General features: G+C 57.8%; 1 protein-coding gene across 4 annotated transcripts in view; it reads right to left on the reverse strand.

Moving 5' to 3' along the window:
• Positions 1-2,349: 2,349 nt before the first annotated feature.
• Positions 2,350-15,158, reverse strand: part of LOC101289162 (S-adenosylmethionine synthase) — an 80,745-nt gene continuing 67,936 nt past the window's right edge. For all 4 annotated transcript variants that reach the window (XM_033433974.2, XM_033433975.2, XM_049696962.1 and 1 more), the window contains 7 exons: positions 14,790-14,912; positions 11,897-12,009; positions 11,398-11,541; positions 6,897-7,115; positions 5,567-5,749; positions 5,097-5,230; positions 2,350-4,429 (listed from right to left, as the gene is read on the reverse strand). In XM_033433974.2, the coding sequence (XP_033289865.1) occupies positions 4,327-4,429; positions 5,097-5,230; positions 5,567-5,749; positions 6,897-7,115; positions 11,398-11,541; positions 11,897-12,009; positions 14,790-14,912 (1,019 nt within the window). In that variant the 3' untranslated portion in view covers positions 2,350-4,326. The remainder of the gene's footprint in view (positions 4,430-5,096; positions 5,231-5,566; positions 5,750-6,896; positions 7,116-11,397; positions 11,542-11,896; positions 12,010-14,789; positions 14,913-15,158) is intronic.

The raw sequence follows: 15,158 nt of genomic DNA on the forward strand, positions 1-15,158 counted from the left end.
TCAGCACCTGCAGAACCTCTTTGATGAGGGGAGCTCAGGGAGCAGGAGAGATGAGCACACCTAGGATTCATTCTGATATGACTACATCGAGCACCTTCTCTGTGCCAGGCCCTGCACTGGAGCAGGTATGAAATGGCAAACAAAGCAGTCAAGGCAAGACCTCAAGAATTCTGAATCTGGGGCTTCCCTGATGGTGCAGTGGCTAAGAATCCGCCTGCCAATGCAGGGGACACGGGTTCGAGCCCTGGTCTGGGAGGATCCCACATGCCGCGGAGCAACTAAACCTGTGTGCCACAACTCCTGAGCCTGCGAGCCACAACTCCTGAAGCCCATGTGCCTAGAGCCTGTGCTCTGCAACAAGCCACTGCCGCGCACCGCAACGAATAGCCCCTGCTCACCGGAACTAGAGAAAGCCCGCACACAGCAACAAAGACCCAATGCAGCCATACATACATACATACATAAATGAATAAATGAATAAAAGAATTCTGAGTCCTATGGATGCGACAGGCACGAACAAGCAAGCACTGCCACCCACAAGGAGTTACAGCTTTTGATGGCTCAGGACCAGAGTAAGATGGCCATCATTCATGGAGGATGTTTGGGAGAGTCTTTCTGGAGGGTGATTAGTAAACGGAGACTGGAAGGGTTCGGAGGAACCACCTGTGAAGAGACGAGAGGGTGGGTGGGTATAGAAGGAGACACGAGGGGTTTGGGCCCCAAGGTTAAACGAGGAAATCACATATTTACACATTATACACACTGAACAAGAAACAAAACATGGGAGTAGAAAGGGGAGGTTACCAAGGAAGGGGTTTTTCAGAAACACAGAAATTTCATCTGAAACCTAGAGGATGAGACAGAGCATCCAGCCAAAGACAGAAGAAGTGTATCACAGAAAGAAAGGCCTGGAGGGCAAAGGCCTGGGGCAGGAGTGAGTGGGTCCTGTTTGGTGAAGCCAGAGAAGCCAGGGAGTCTGGAGTGGGGTGGGTGGGAGAGCCCAGAATGAGGGCAGACAGATGGGTAGTGGGCAGGCACATGGGACACTGACAGCTAATACCTGGTGTATTTAGAGGTACTCAAGGATTACAACTGGGGTGTGAAACACGGCCACATTATTTTAAGGAGTCTCCTTTCCCCGGGTCACTGACAACCTCCATGTGGCTGAAGTCCCTGGGCACTCGGAGGCCTCATGTCACGTAAGCCGCTGGTGTCATTCCACGTGGGCAACCCGCACTCATCTTCGCTTAGCTCCGAAGGACGCTCCCCACTCCCACAACTCTCCTGGCTTCCCCCCCCCACCCTCCCGCGGCTCCCTTCCTGTTTCCTTTGCTATTTCATTTCCCTGACACCTTGACACTTGGGAACTTCATGGCCCAGAAAGGGCTTCCCCTCCATGCTTTCACTAATTATTCGGCCTTTGATGCCTACAGAGCCATTCTTCTACCACCTTCCCTCCCGGGCACATATCCTAACACGGCTCACGTGCATATTTTTATTTATGTGTTCTCATGTGTATTATTTTCTAGGAAATGTAGTCATTGCACAGCCCAGGCAATAGCCTCTAGAGCACAGGTCTCCTCTCTCTGCCGCACTCCCAGGTCTGTCCTTCCTGGGGCCCTGGTCAGCCTGTCTTGCGCCGGGGTGTCACCAGAAACCTCTTTCCGCAGTCTCCCCCTCCTCCGGACGTTTCCCCAGAGCTGACCCCCTCCCCACCGCCTGCTCTGACCATGCCCCAGGACGACCTCTCCGGGGGCTCCTGCGGGGACAATCTCTCATCCAAACGATGGTCTGTTAACTCTCCTCACGAGACGTGTGAAGGGAAACGTGCACCCACTGAAGGCCTGGCTCGTCTCTCTGCCAACCAACCCCCTTCATTCACTCACCTCACTTCAGTCACTGAACTGGCTGACAAATACTGCACGAGCGCCCACCTCGTGCCAGGCTTACTGCAGACAACACGCAGGGAGGGGCAGCAGAAGGAACCAGGTGAGGACAAGGGGCACAAATGCCAGATGATGAAGGGGGCACACTCTGAAGCCACCTGCCAGCCTGGTGCCCTTGGCCACACTCCCATCCCACTTCGGGCCTCAGGGTCTCCACGTGTGACGTGGGTTTGCTAGGAATGCCTACCTCTGGGCGGCGTGCTGCAGAATGAATATGGCGATGCAGTGATGCTGCAGGAGGTGGCACGAGATGCCTTAACCTGTGCTGGCTGGACCCCACACACACGGGATCGGAGGGACCCTGGCTGGCAAACCCTGAGGGCAGGACACCTGCTTCGCTGCGGGACGGGGATCAGGTAATGTTACTTGGAGTGGAGGTTGCAGACAAAAACTAAGCATAGAGTAGTTGCTCCTTGTGTTTTTATTCACCGGTTTAGCAGGTACTATTAACAAATAGACTCTAGTTTCATATAAACAGTGTTGACCCAAAAAAACCTTGTTTCTCCAGTGGGTGGGGAAAGTATAAAATTCTGAATTTTCACTTCGAATATGGCCCAAGTTAGAGGAACTCAGCCACCTGCAAGGCTGAGCCTCCCTCTCCCGAAAGGAACTCAAGGCTTCCTGGGTGACCTGGAGCCCTGAGAGAGACCTGAGCTTCCGTATCACACACACCAGCTCTAGGCTTTTATGGAGATCTGGGCTTCTTTCTCTGCCCTGAACAAGCTGCCTTTTCCCTGAGGGGAAGAGAAAGCCGAGGGTCTTCGTGCTTCAGGCCTAGAGCCCAGCTGCTGGCCGCCTGCCACCCAGGTGAGGCTTCCTGGGCTGTGTCTCCCAGCCAGATCCAGCACCGTGTGCCCCAGAAAGAAGGCCAGTCCCCAGCGTTCTCCAGAAGCCCATGGAGGCCCCTACCTGAGCCTGTGGTCTGGGGAGAACGTAGAGGTGCAGCTGTCAGAGGCCCAGGCTGAGGAAGGGGGATGGGGGGAGTGGGTACCAGCCACAGATGGAAAGGCTGGGGAATGTGCAGCTTCCAAGACCCCGGTGCGCAAAGGAGCACCCAGGACCTCAGGGGTAGAGCTGCCCCCAGAGGCTGCCCGGTAAAGGCAGAAACCGCCTCTTGACATCCTGACTTATCTCCCATTAGGAGTCAAGCCCTGCCACTTTGAGTCACCATTTAACATTTGATATTCAGGCCTTAGGGCTGTCCTCTCTGGAAGTGGGGTCTGAGGGGCTCACCCACTGATCCTAACAGCAGTCAGACTGCAGGGGTTACAGAGGGGCCAGAGAGAGAGCGAGCCGTGGAGGACACAGGGTTCCACCCCCTGTTTAAGGGCCAAGCAGGAGGAACACGGCTCCTGCTCTAGGAAGCCCGATGGGACAGGACTGGCCTTGGACCCTTTCCCCAGGGGTCCACAGGCCCAGCCCTGCATGTCCCTGAGTGGTCAGGGCTGGGATTATACCGCTGCCTCTTAATTCCCAACTCCAGCCCAGCCCTGTGGGCCAGGATAGCCAGCGCACCCCGAACTGTCTTCTGAAATGAAAGAGGCAAAGGAAACACCCCTCTGGGTCTGTCCTGACTCTGCAGATCATGGCCCAGGGCTCACCAAGGGCTTAATCCCCTAATTCCCAGAGACCTCAAGTCTTCAGGACAGAGGTCACAGCCTCATCTCAATGCACTTGGTCATCACTCAGAGCTGTCTCTGGCATGAGATGGGGGCGCTGGCAGGGGGAGACACGGTGTATGGGCTCCCGCTCTCACATCTAGCCTTGTATAGATGGCTTCCCCATCTATACATGCAGGTAACACAGGGGGTCACCTCACTGTGTTGCAGTGAAGAAGAAATGAGATCAGTGAGTAGTTCAGTCCCTTACACACTAGACGCTCTCACCCCTGCCACAAACCCAGCCTGGGAGGGCCTCTGGAAGGCCTGGGCTCAGGACGCTGACCGCATGGCCACAGACGTGAGGGGCAGCCCCGGCACACCCAGGCCCACACGGAGCCCTGAGATCTGTGCCGTGTGCTGCCCTCGGCACACGCCAGGGAGGCAGGGGCTGGTCAGCGTCCAGGCCGTGGCGGAAGGTGAGCGAGGGGATTTACTGCCGACCACGGGTGGGATTTCCACTAAATTCGCATCGTCTTGGCCTGAGGGAGAGGCAGGGGAACCTCGTGACTGTCCTCACGAGGAGATCTGAGCCCGGCACCAGGAGGCCCCCTCCTCCTGCTAAATCAGAGGGGCCTGGCTTTGCCAGGGAGGCGGCAGTGGGTGGGCAAGGCCCAGCCCGGGGTCCGGGAGATCTGAGAGTTGGGGTCCTAGAAAAGAGGAACGCGGCTCTGTTCCACCCAGATGCCTCCACGGTGCGGCCAGGCCTGGTCCCACCAGCACTAAAACACAAGCTTTTTCGGAACTTCCCAGGGGAACTCGCTTCTTCCGAAATGGCCGTAGCATGCCGTCTTCTGGTAGATGGGCTTCTTCAAATCCAAGTCCCTGTGTGTGCAGCAGAAAAAAGGTCATTTCTAATAGAAAAGGAGCAGAGTTTCTTCCTCTGAATTTGGGCACAGGAGCAATTAAGAGACGACGACAGTCTGTGTGGTGGTGTTACCCACCCGAGAACAACTAACTCCCTCTAAGTGTTCTGTCTCCACCATGCCACGTCTTACGAGGTGACTGCCACTGGTGCTTAGGAAACAGGCTGAGTTCAGGGACAGCCTGACTGATCACACAAATGCAGCAGGAACCAGGGATGTGAACTCTGGCCTACTCTCCACTCCACTCACTTGGCCCAGACCGACATCAACACCGCCAAGCTCCAGGCAGCAGGGGTGGCATCAGAAACGAGAGCAGGTGGGGCTGGACTTGCCGACTGAATTCCCAGCCAACGGGCCTTGGGATTATTTTCCTAAGATCCCCCAGCTGCTCAAAGATGGCCCCCCTAGGGTCAGGGTCTGCTGGGCCAGCAGGGACCCGACCCAGCTGCCTTCAACCTGAAAACCAGACATCCTGCATTTGGGGTTTGCACTGTGCTGGACCAAGAGCCGGAAGCCCCTCCTGCTTCTGGGAGGCTGAACATCCTTCCTTCTGCTTCCCTTTCCAGTGAGCTGACCACCGGGTGAGGGAAGAGGGTCCTGCCCAGCAGAGGGGGCGGTCCTTTTACCTGACGATGACGCCAGGCCGAAGGTCGAAGTTCTTGTTGACCACATCCAGCAGCTCTCTCTCTGTCTTCTGGGACGTTCCGTAGGTGAAGATGGAAATGGACAGTGGCTCGGCCACACCAATGGCATAGGACACCTTCCAGAAGAGTCCAGGGTCAAGGACGGGCCCCTTGCAGAGACCCTGACATCCTCAGGGAGGGGATGCTGAAACCACACACGCCCTGCCCAACACGTTCCCCCAGCCCCCCATCTGCCTAGAAATCCCTGCCATCTTCATGGTGGGCAGTTTCTGTACGTGCCCCGCTGCCTGAAGACTTGTTTTCCCGCTCCCAGGTTTGCAGGGCACCGGCCACAGAGCCCAACACGACACACACAGAGTTGCATCCTCCGGCAAAGTGTGGTCCTTCCCCTAGGCCAGGGTGCCCTTACTCAGGGTAGACCTGGGGGTCCGAGCCGGGGGGCTCCAACCCACCTGCACAAGCACTCTCCGGCAGAGCCCCGCCTTCACCAGGGACTTGGCCACCCAGCGGGCAGCGTACGCGGCCGAGCGGTCCACCTTGGTGTAGTCCTTCCCGGAGAAGGCGCCCCCGCCGTGCGCCCCCCAGCCGCCATAGGTGTCCACAATGATCTTACGGCCAGTGACTCCTGCATCCCCCTGTGGAGGGAAAGGAAGACACAGAGGGAGGATGTGGGAGGAGGGGGCGGCCAAAGCACTTCAGTGGCCGCTGGACCACAACTTGGAGATGGTCCCCGAAGCTTCTGGGGGCACACGTTCCAAAGACCCCTTGGCTGGAGTCAGCCAGAAACCCTGGGCTCTAATCCCAGTTCAATCACTGACTAGTCACAGAAGTCAGGTCACCTGTCAGAGCCTCGTCAGAAAGGGCAAAAGGTGGGCCAGCTGGGGTCACAGCCCGCTCGTAAAGCCTTTGTTTGTAGGAGTCAATCGTAACGGAGAAATCCAAGTGCAGGAGGAAACCGCGCTGTGACAAATACACCCCGGGCTGTGCCCCGGCTGGTGCCACCCGGCAAACGTTAAGCTACCCGTTTCCTCAAGTGTCTGCTCTGTGCATCTCTGTCAACAAAGACGTTTGGGGGCGGGGGGGGTCTCTATGTTTCTCTGTTAAATGATGTGGGGGAAGTCTGCGTACTATACCATCCCCCCCTGCCCCGCTTAGAGATCCACAGTTCACAGCAGCATGCCGAGGCCCTGAGAAGTCCTGCAGGAAAACACAGTGAGCTGTGCCTTCCTTTCACCCTGGGTTTCTGCGCTACTTTGGCTCGAGCACCCAACCCAGGGACTCCGCTTTGCGGCAACACGTCCACAGGGAGGTGCCCCGGCGGTGGTCAGCAGCCTCTCGGAGGGTCTAGGGCACTCTCCGACTGCTCACGCCGGCTGCACGGGAGAAAGGGACCCCCCACGTCCCCATCTAAAACACAGCCCCCACCTTGGTGCCCACAAGAGCTGCAGGTCACGCGTGGCCGAGACCCAGGAAGCGCCACCCGGGCAAGCTCAGCGCCCATGATGGTGAGTTAGCCCCGGGCAGGGTCAGGCGGCAGCTGGACACGTGTGAGACGTCTCGAGAGGGAGGGCCAGGCAGCACTGAGGGGGAGCCTCCTGGGGACATGTCCCCATTCCTCCTGTACTCAAGGGCGCACAGCAGGCTTCACAGAACAAGCTGACTTCACGTTTCATCCAGGGCCAGACCCACCTGGCCGAGCCACACAAAGCCAGCACCCTCCTGTGGCCTTTGCCCTCAGGGAGGTGAGCAACGGCAGGGCCTCACGCAGAGCCGGGGACGCACCTGGGGGCCTCCGATGACAAACCGCCCGCTGGGCTGCAGGTGGTAGATGGTGTCCTTGTCCAGGTACTGGGCCGGCACCACGGCCCTGATCACCTGCTCCTTCAGCGCCCTGCGCATGTCCTCCAGCGTGACGTCCTCGTTGTGCTGCACGGAGATGACGATGGTGTGGATGCGCACGGGGATGACCGCGCCGCGCTCCTGCGTGTACTGCACTGTCACCTGGCGGGGGGCAGGGAGGGAGGCAACGTCGTGAGGCCCTGCCCTGAGCTGAGGACACGCTGCTGCCAGGCGCAGGAGCCCAGGAGGCAGGCAGGGCTCCCAGGAGCCAGAGGGACCCCCTGTCCTCAAAGGGCCTTCAGGCAAGTTCATCTGACACATTCTTAAACTGGATAACTGCCTGGCACTGTGAGATGACTGGGCACGAGGCACAAGCTATTCCCACCTGTGACCACAATCAGTGCCACTTGGAGACTCGGGTGTCACAGAGTTTCCGCTCTGTGACCCACTAGACTCCACTCCTCCTACCTCAGAGGGCTCTGGGTGCCAGAAAATGTCCCTCTGCCAAAGCCCTCTCTTGACCCTCCGTGGCCCAGGCCCAAGACACCCCGGCTCCCACCAAGGAACACAGGAGTCCACAGGCCACACGCCCACTGCCCCGGCCCCCTCGGTGGAGGAGCTCTGGAAGCATATGGGGCCAGAGGCCTTGCCTGCTGGAGGGACAGGGTGACAGGGACTCGAGCCAGGAGGACTGAAGTGGAGGGAGCAGCAAGCTCTGGATCACCAGCCTCTGTGTGTCTGCACAAAAGCAAGGAAAAGCAGAGCGCGTGGAGGGAAGGATCCTGCCTGCAGCTCCCGCGCAGGGCAGGCCACAGGGACAGAGCGGGGGTTCACTCCCTCCAGCGTGGGTCAGTTCTGTGCCCACTCTATGTATTACCGATGAATATTTAAACCATCCCAGCAAGATCGGCATTACTGTCTCCACTTTACAAATGAGGAAGACCAGGCTCTGAGAAGTGAAACAACTTCCCTGAAGTCACACGCCAGTCGGTGAAAAGCCCAGGAGCCAACACTGCTCTGCCTGCCCCCAACGCTGTGTCCCGCCCAGAGCAGCACAGAGAAAATGCCTCTGCACTCTGTCCTCTACCGACACATCAGGAGGGCGCGAGAGCCCGACATCACAGCCTGATCTGTCCGGTGACGAAGGAGAGCAGCCTGGGCACCCTGGGCTTACAGAGCGAGAGGGAAAGGGATGGTGAGGATGGCAGATGAGGCTGGGAAAAGAAAACAGAAGCCAGCAAAACACAGTCAGCCAGACCGAGCGTGTACCGTACGCGACAAGCCATGCCAAAAGCTGTGAGAAGCTGTTACCAGCCCCACTTTAAAGACAAGAAAGCTGAGCTTCCAGAACATAAGCACTCTAGAGCTCAAGATCGCACAGCCAGCAGAGGTGGGCTGTGACTGTGCGCCGTGCGGCCCGGTGCCTGCAGCTCTGCCCAGCACAAGGTCGTCACCCAAGACCCTCAAGGCTGGAGCCACAGGCCCCGTCACTACCCGAGGCAGCCTGGACCCACAAGGGCAGTGCCCAGAGGGGCTGTGCGCCTGCAGGAGTGCAGCTATGCTGCATGGTCTGGCAGGGACACTGGCCGGCAGGTACATGACTGCTCCCCACCCCAAGGGCCTTGACAGGACCACAGGGCAGCAAACAGTGGGCCCTGGGGCTATGCCTGAGGCGAGGTCCCGGCCTGCCCAAAGGCCCCTCAGATATCCATCCAACATGGGACGTGTATCAAACTCTACTCTATGTCCTGCCTGGTCCAAAGAGCCAAAGGGTGGGATCCAGAAGAAGGAAGGGAAAGAGCCCTGACCCCACGATGCCTGATCCTAGTGAGATGGGCAGACGCACACCGCCTGTGCTCTGAGAGCAGCCCGTTAATGCTGGGCCGCGTGCACACAGGGCCCTGTGAGAGGGAGCTGGAGTTGGGGGCTTCGCGGGCTCCAGAGGGGAGCCCCTGTGGCGGCTCTGGGACCAGACCTGCTGCACCTGGCCTCAGGAGAAGGCTCCTATCCTGCGCAGCTGCTGAGGCCCATCTCCACTGCTACCGACTCCCCTGCCCTGCCACAAACCCCAAGCAGAGCTGTGGCAGAGCAAAGGGCCCCAAGCATCGCTCTTATCTCATCACGTCAGCAAGATGTGGGGAAAAGTACACCGTGGAAAACACAACTCTGGCCAGGTACAAAAACAGCCATCCGTGCTGCCACTCAATTCTCAGTATCAGCAGCAAGAATTTGCTCAGGTGGAAAGGTTCCTCCTGTTCACAGTCGACACTCTGGGTAGATGATGAAAATCCTTTACCAGTAAGGTATAGAGGAGAAGGCCCAGACATTGTTCCTGGCAGGGTGCCCGTCCCAGTGCAGCAGCCGCGTGGAGGCCGGCCGAGGGCCTCAGGGAGAGGCTCCGTCAGCAGACCCCCGCACCCTCTCTGATGCCCGCTGGCTCAGGGCCAGCCTGCGGCAGGGGAGTGAGGCCGACTGGTATCCAAAGTAGCATTTGTAAGAGAATTCAGTGTCTCCTTGCAAGAAGGGAAAGCCTGGAAGAGCCCATCCTCCCCTCCCTCCCTCACTGCCTTCTGAACTCAGAAACGTTCTATTACTAAGCAAATACAGGAGGCCTTTCCTATTTCAGCGGGTCCAGTAGGTGGACCCTCCAGTCCTTACCCTCAGGCGGGTAGGAAGGAAACCCGAGTCACCCCACTTACTTCCTCCCATCCCTGTTCTAGGATTTCCTTTTCTGTGAATCTCCAACCTGCCTCCCATCACAGCACAGCTCTGCCACAGGATGGGGAGGGCTCTTTTCTTTCGGTACCATCACAGTCTACATGTTTTAGCTCTCCTGCCCACAACCTCAAAGAACACCTGAGGGATGCTCATGGTTCCACTTCTCACCTTGGGGGTCATGTGGATAACACCAGAAGTCCCAAGGATGGGTTTCTTTTAGGCCACAGAGGTACTCCCTTGCCCCAGGTACAGCTGATATGCAACTTCTGCCTTGTGTGGCCTTACACTTGCGGTGAGAAGGATGCGCCTCTGTGAAGCTGGAGGAACGGGACAGAGTTGCGTGCACCGCGCTGAGCTATAAAACCACGTGAGCCAAATTCCAAGTGCGGGGTCAAGAGGAGGTCCCACCTGAGGGCGGCCAGAGAAGACCATGAGGAGGTGGGAACCACGCTGGCCACTGATGGACAGGTGGAGGCCAGAGAAAGCTTCCAAGGAAGACGAAGTGTGGGAGCGCAGGTGCAAAGCACCGAGAAAAAAGGGGAGCGTGAGTGAAAGGATATGGTTTAAGCAAAGACTGGGGGTGGGGACAGAAGAAGGTAAAGCTGGAAGACCATACAAGGCGTTAAATACCAGAATAACGAGTAGGAAGGAGGCAGAAAGTTGTAGACAATTCTGAGCAGATACAAGGAAATTAAAAGTGAAGCCCAAAGCGAATTAACTGAAGTTTCCAGGCAGATAGAACCTTTGGGAGGACACAGCACTGTTCCTGGGCCTGGCCTGGGGAATGGGGCCGGAGCGGAAGGGATGCACTAGAGGGAAAACGGGAGCCCAGGTAGAGTGGAGACAGACAGGGCCGGGAAGGGTGGGCTCCATCACACTCCTTCAGCTGAGGAGAGCTCCCGGGGCCCGGGTGTTTGCTGGGTGAATGAGAAATGGGGCTGGTGATTCAGTTAGACCTGCAGGGGGAAGATCTGGAAGCGGAGCGTGCAGAGGTGAAGGCTGGATTCACAAGCGTGGGCAGGAGGAAAGAGCGTGGAAGAGGAAGTGCCAGGACCCCGCTGGAGTGTGGAAGAGGAGCTGGGGAAGGAAGCCTTGAGGAGAGGGGCCATCGAGGCCGTCAGGGTGCGGGGAGAGGAGGCGGACAGGAGGCCTCTGCGTGTGCCAACACATGCATCACCACCGGCCTTCAAACAATACAGACGTCGGTGCGGATTTCTTCACTGCAGGGAGCACAGGGGTCAGGGCGGCTTTGCCACAGAGAGTCAGAATCGGCAAAGCCTTTTTATGAGAAACAAAGCGAAAGGGCCACAGCGAGCTGCAGACAGTACTTGTTCACGGCGTGTTCAAGGTTTGCTCAAGACGTGGAGACCTGATAGGCAGCGACCGAAAGTCTGAAACCTGTTACAGAGGAGGTTTGTGGCAGGAATTGGGGAATCATATTACTAGAGTCAACTTATGCTAAGAAAGCCCCCGCACTAAAAACCTAGAACTGCTCTTTTCATTTTTCTGTGTCTTCTGAAATTTTTCATAATAAAGTGTTGGGGTCAGGGGAGAAAAGATCTGGAGCTGAAGATTTTTGAAACAAATAGTTCTTTTCAGAATCAACAATTCTTTGAATGCCCAGACGGAACATTTGGATCTAACAACGATCAGTATCAAGAGGAAGGGGGGTGGTGTTTGAGGCACGCATCTGGAGCCCCACAGGGGGCGGAGGGCAGGGGCTCACCTGCGTCTTGGAGTCAGGCCGCAGCCAGGGGAGCTGCCCCGAGCGCCGCAGTTCTGCCATGCGGGCGTTGAGTCTGTGCGCCAGGATGATGGTGAGGGGCATGCACTCCTCCGTCTCGTCTGTGGCGTAGCCGAACATCAGGCCCTGCAGCAGACACCTGCTTCAGACCACAGGCAACAACCCTCCTCAAATCTAAAGCCCCACTGGCCCTCCATCCTCGCGGGTATGTAACTTTAGCACTGGGCACTTGTGGAGGGGAAGACGTGGTCCCCGAACTCAACACTCTAGAAGGGGAGACAAGCCCACACCGGGTGTCCCCAACCCTCCCTGCCCTCAAGTCACTACCCTGAAGAAGGGGTGACTCACTCCAGGCATGGGGACGGGGGTCTACCCCATAGTGCATTCAGTCCATTACGCATGAACTTCCCCGGCTAGCCCCTCACACAGAGCACACTGCACTACCGTCCTGACGCAGGGCCAACGCTCAGCGTTTAGTGACCTGATCTCCGGCACCGACATCCTCTTCGTTTCTGTCCAGATGGACACACTGGGCAATATCCGGGGACTGCTGCTCCAAAGCCACCAGCACGTTGCAGGTCTTGAAGTCAAAGCCTAGGCACAAGGAGAGCAGGCCTGAGCAGAGGGAGGCTGGAGCTCCTGGGGGACTGCTTGGCACACGACAGGGCATTTAGCGGCGTGGGTGGTCTCTCTACCATCCATCTGGGCCCAGAGCTGAGGCCCAGGACGGGGAACATCAGTATCCTTCCCATCCTATCACGTGCAACTCTTCAGTCAAAAAAAATCCTCCACAGAGTATTAAATTACACCTCGATTAAAAATATATATCCTACACAGAGCGGCAGTATGAAGACCAAATAGCAGCTACAGCTGCCCTGGCTGAAGGGCAGGTGGGTGACTCACAGCCCTGCCCCCTTTGCCTCTCCCAGAGGCACCTCCCAGGACCCAGGTGGAAAATCACTGCACTGAATGAACATCAAGGGCCCTTTCAAAAGCCCAGGCACACGCCAAACCCAAGCATCAAATATACTGAACAATACGGTGCATGTGAACCATCCAGAGACACTCCCAGAGCCAGAGCCCCCTGAGCCCGAGACAGGCCCGCGGCCTGGAGCAAAAATGGAAAAACCACACCTCTGGAGGCCAAGGCCCCTTCAGGCCATCCCCAAAGCTCAAGCACAGAGATGGAGGCCAGTCCCCCGCAGGTGGGCACAGCGGGCTGGGGCCTGGGACGTGGAGTCCTGGGTAGCAACAGCCCAGGCCAAGGAGCCCTGAGAGGGAGCCGCCGGGCAGACAGCACAACCTCTCCGACACTGGTCCTCACTGGGCTCAGCTACAGGACGGACACAAATGAGGAGCTAAAACGCACAGAGGCCTCACCACAGGGACAAGTATCAGTGACGAGATGACTGTCACCCTCTTTCCAGTCTGTCCTACCCATGTGGCCAGAATGGGCTTATTAAAACAAACAAAACCACAAAAAAGCCTAGGTTCGATCTATCTTTTATGCTCATGCTTCAAGTGGGGACCTGCCACCAAAGGAAGTAAACCGGAAACCGCTCAGCTGCAGCCAGGCCTTCCAGGCTGAGAGCTCTCAGCCCACGGGATCTCGGGCTTAGCCTTAAACACAACCTCCTCTGCCACCTCCACTAGGGCTCTCTGCCTAGAATGCTCCTCCTCTGCCTCCCATCCCCCTCCACAAGTCCATCTAGCTCTCTGAAAACGTCCTTGGACGGTCCCCCCCGCAGCTCTTCACTGCACACTCTGCCTCTGACTGGCCGCCGGGCACCCTGTACTGTATCACTAATGCCAGGCAGTGCCCCCGCTCAGGAGCCATCAGGCCACCTCTGTCCTCTGCAGCCCCTGTTCGCAGTGCACGTTTCTGAATGCACAAACCAAGGAACAACCTTTAGGGAACAATCTTTAGCTGCCGAGGACTCACCTCCTCACTCCGGGTCTAAATAATAAATCTTCTTAGCGCTGAAAATTAAAGGCTCCAAGTGACTCAGGAGAACAGAGTTCAGGGGACTAAGGGGAGAGCAGGAGGGCTTGGAAGGGGCAGGGGGAGCCACTAGCCTAGGGCCTTGTGGCTGCAGGCCAGCCCGCAGCCTGCTGGCCGCTTGGTGCAGGCGCACTGACAGGCACAGGTGGGCGCGCTCCCACTCCTCCCTTTCCGGGGGACGTTGTACCTCTGGGAAACGTTCCTGCTGCCTAACGCAGAGCAAGGTTCGCTCTTGAACAAGGTCTAAGCGTACATAAACAAGTCGGCTCTTCCTGGTAGAACAGGGCGAAGGCTCTGCGTGGTAACGTGTCAGGAGGCTGCTGCTCTGGGACGACGCGTCTCCTCCGCGGACACCCCACATGCTGGCTGGGAGAACCGACCTGTACTCACTGGCTTCCTCCCAGCGATTCTTGATAGACCCCCAAAACTTTCGTGTGCTCAAGCGAGTCCTCTGAGCGAGCCAGAAGGTGGCTGCACTGAGCTTCTGTGTGTCCGCGCCCTCACGCAGAGAGCGCCTCTCTCACTTATGGAGATGCGTGCACGTCACCCCAGCCTGCCCTGACCCACAAAGATGCCACACATCAGCCCAAACAACCCATAAGTACAACGTAGTGTACACTGGCCCTAGCATCTGGCCCTCGCACCCTGTCTTTTCACGCCCTCCAGGCTGGGCCCCTTCCCAGCCTGCCCGGTCCCTGGTGTGGGAGTCTGCTTCAGGGCCCTCAGTTCTCTCCAGCTCTCACCCCCACCCCATCACAGAGCTCTTCCTCAGCTCCCGCCAGGGCCTGGGCCCCTTCGCTGGGTCGTAGGCTCCCACACTGCCTGGCACTGGAGCTACCCTGGGCCAGCCTGTCTCCTCTGCCTGCTTTCGGCACCCGTTCTGGACTGAGTCACCTTCTTCTTTGTCTATGTGGGGAAGCAGCATAACTTAGTAGAAAGTGCAGGAGTCCCAACCGGGGGGCGGGGGGCAGCCACTTACTGATCGTGTCACCTTACACAAGTTACCGACATATGGAAGCTTCAACTTCCTCATCTGCATGAAGAGCAGAGCAGAGCTCCTTGAACAGTTAGGTAGGAAGACGCACACAGAGACCAGCCCCAGAGCCCGGCAGAGAACACGGCCCCAGCAGAGGGCAGCTCCTTGTACTGGGAGCTTCCTCCTCTTCCAAGATGGCAGGACCATAAACAAGCCCAGAGGCAGCCATGGCTGGACAGGGGCTGATCCCCCTGGGCTGCCACGCTGTCGTGCCAGAGGCTGGGAGCCCTGGACCCTGGCAGGCAGGCCTAGGAGCCTTCTTCCCCTGGGAGGTATCTGCTCTTCCAGGAGATGGAGAGCCTCAGGTGGGACTCAGCCCTGGGGCCCTGGCCTCACCCTTGGCCGAGTCGTCGTAGCCGATGTGCTTGATGGTGTCCCGTACCACCCGCTGGTAGTCCACCATGGCCATGGAGGTGATCTCCCCGCACAGCAGCACCATGCCCGTCTTACACACCGTCTCTGAAGGGAAGGAGACATGTTAGTGGCCATGTGCTGGCGAAGGGGGCTCCACACCTGGACCTCTCACAGTGCTGAGACAGAGACACGCAAGGAGCCGCACAAGGAATGGACTCCAGAAGGAAAACTCATGACGCTAATGAGGAGAGTAAATCCCGGCACAAGTGCTGACCGTCTTCCCAGGCCACCCGGAGAACTGCGGCTCGCAGAGAACTGGTCACACCCGAGTTTTCATACCTCGCACTTACT

This window comes from Orcinus orca, chromosome 14 (genome assembly GCF_937001465.1).
Source record: "Orcinus orca chromosome 14, mOrcOrc1.1, whole genome shotgun sequence".
NCBI classification, from domain to species: Eukaryota; Metazoa; Chordata; class Mammalia; order Artiodactyla; family Delphinidae; genus Orcinus; species Orcinus orca.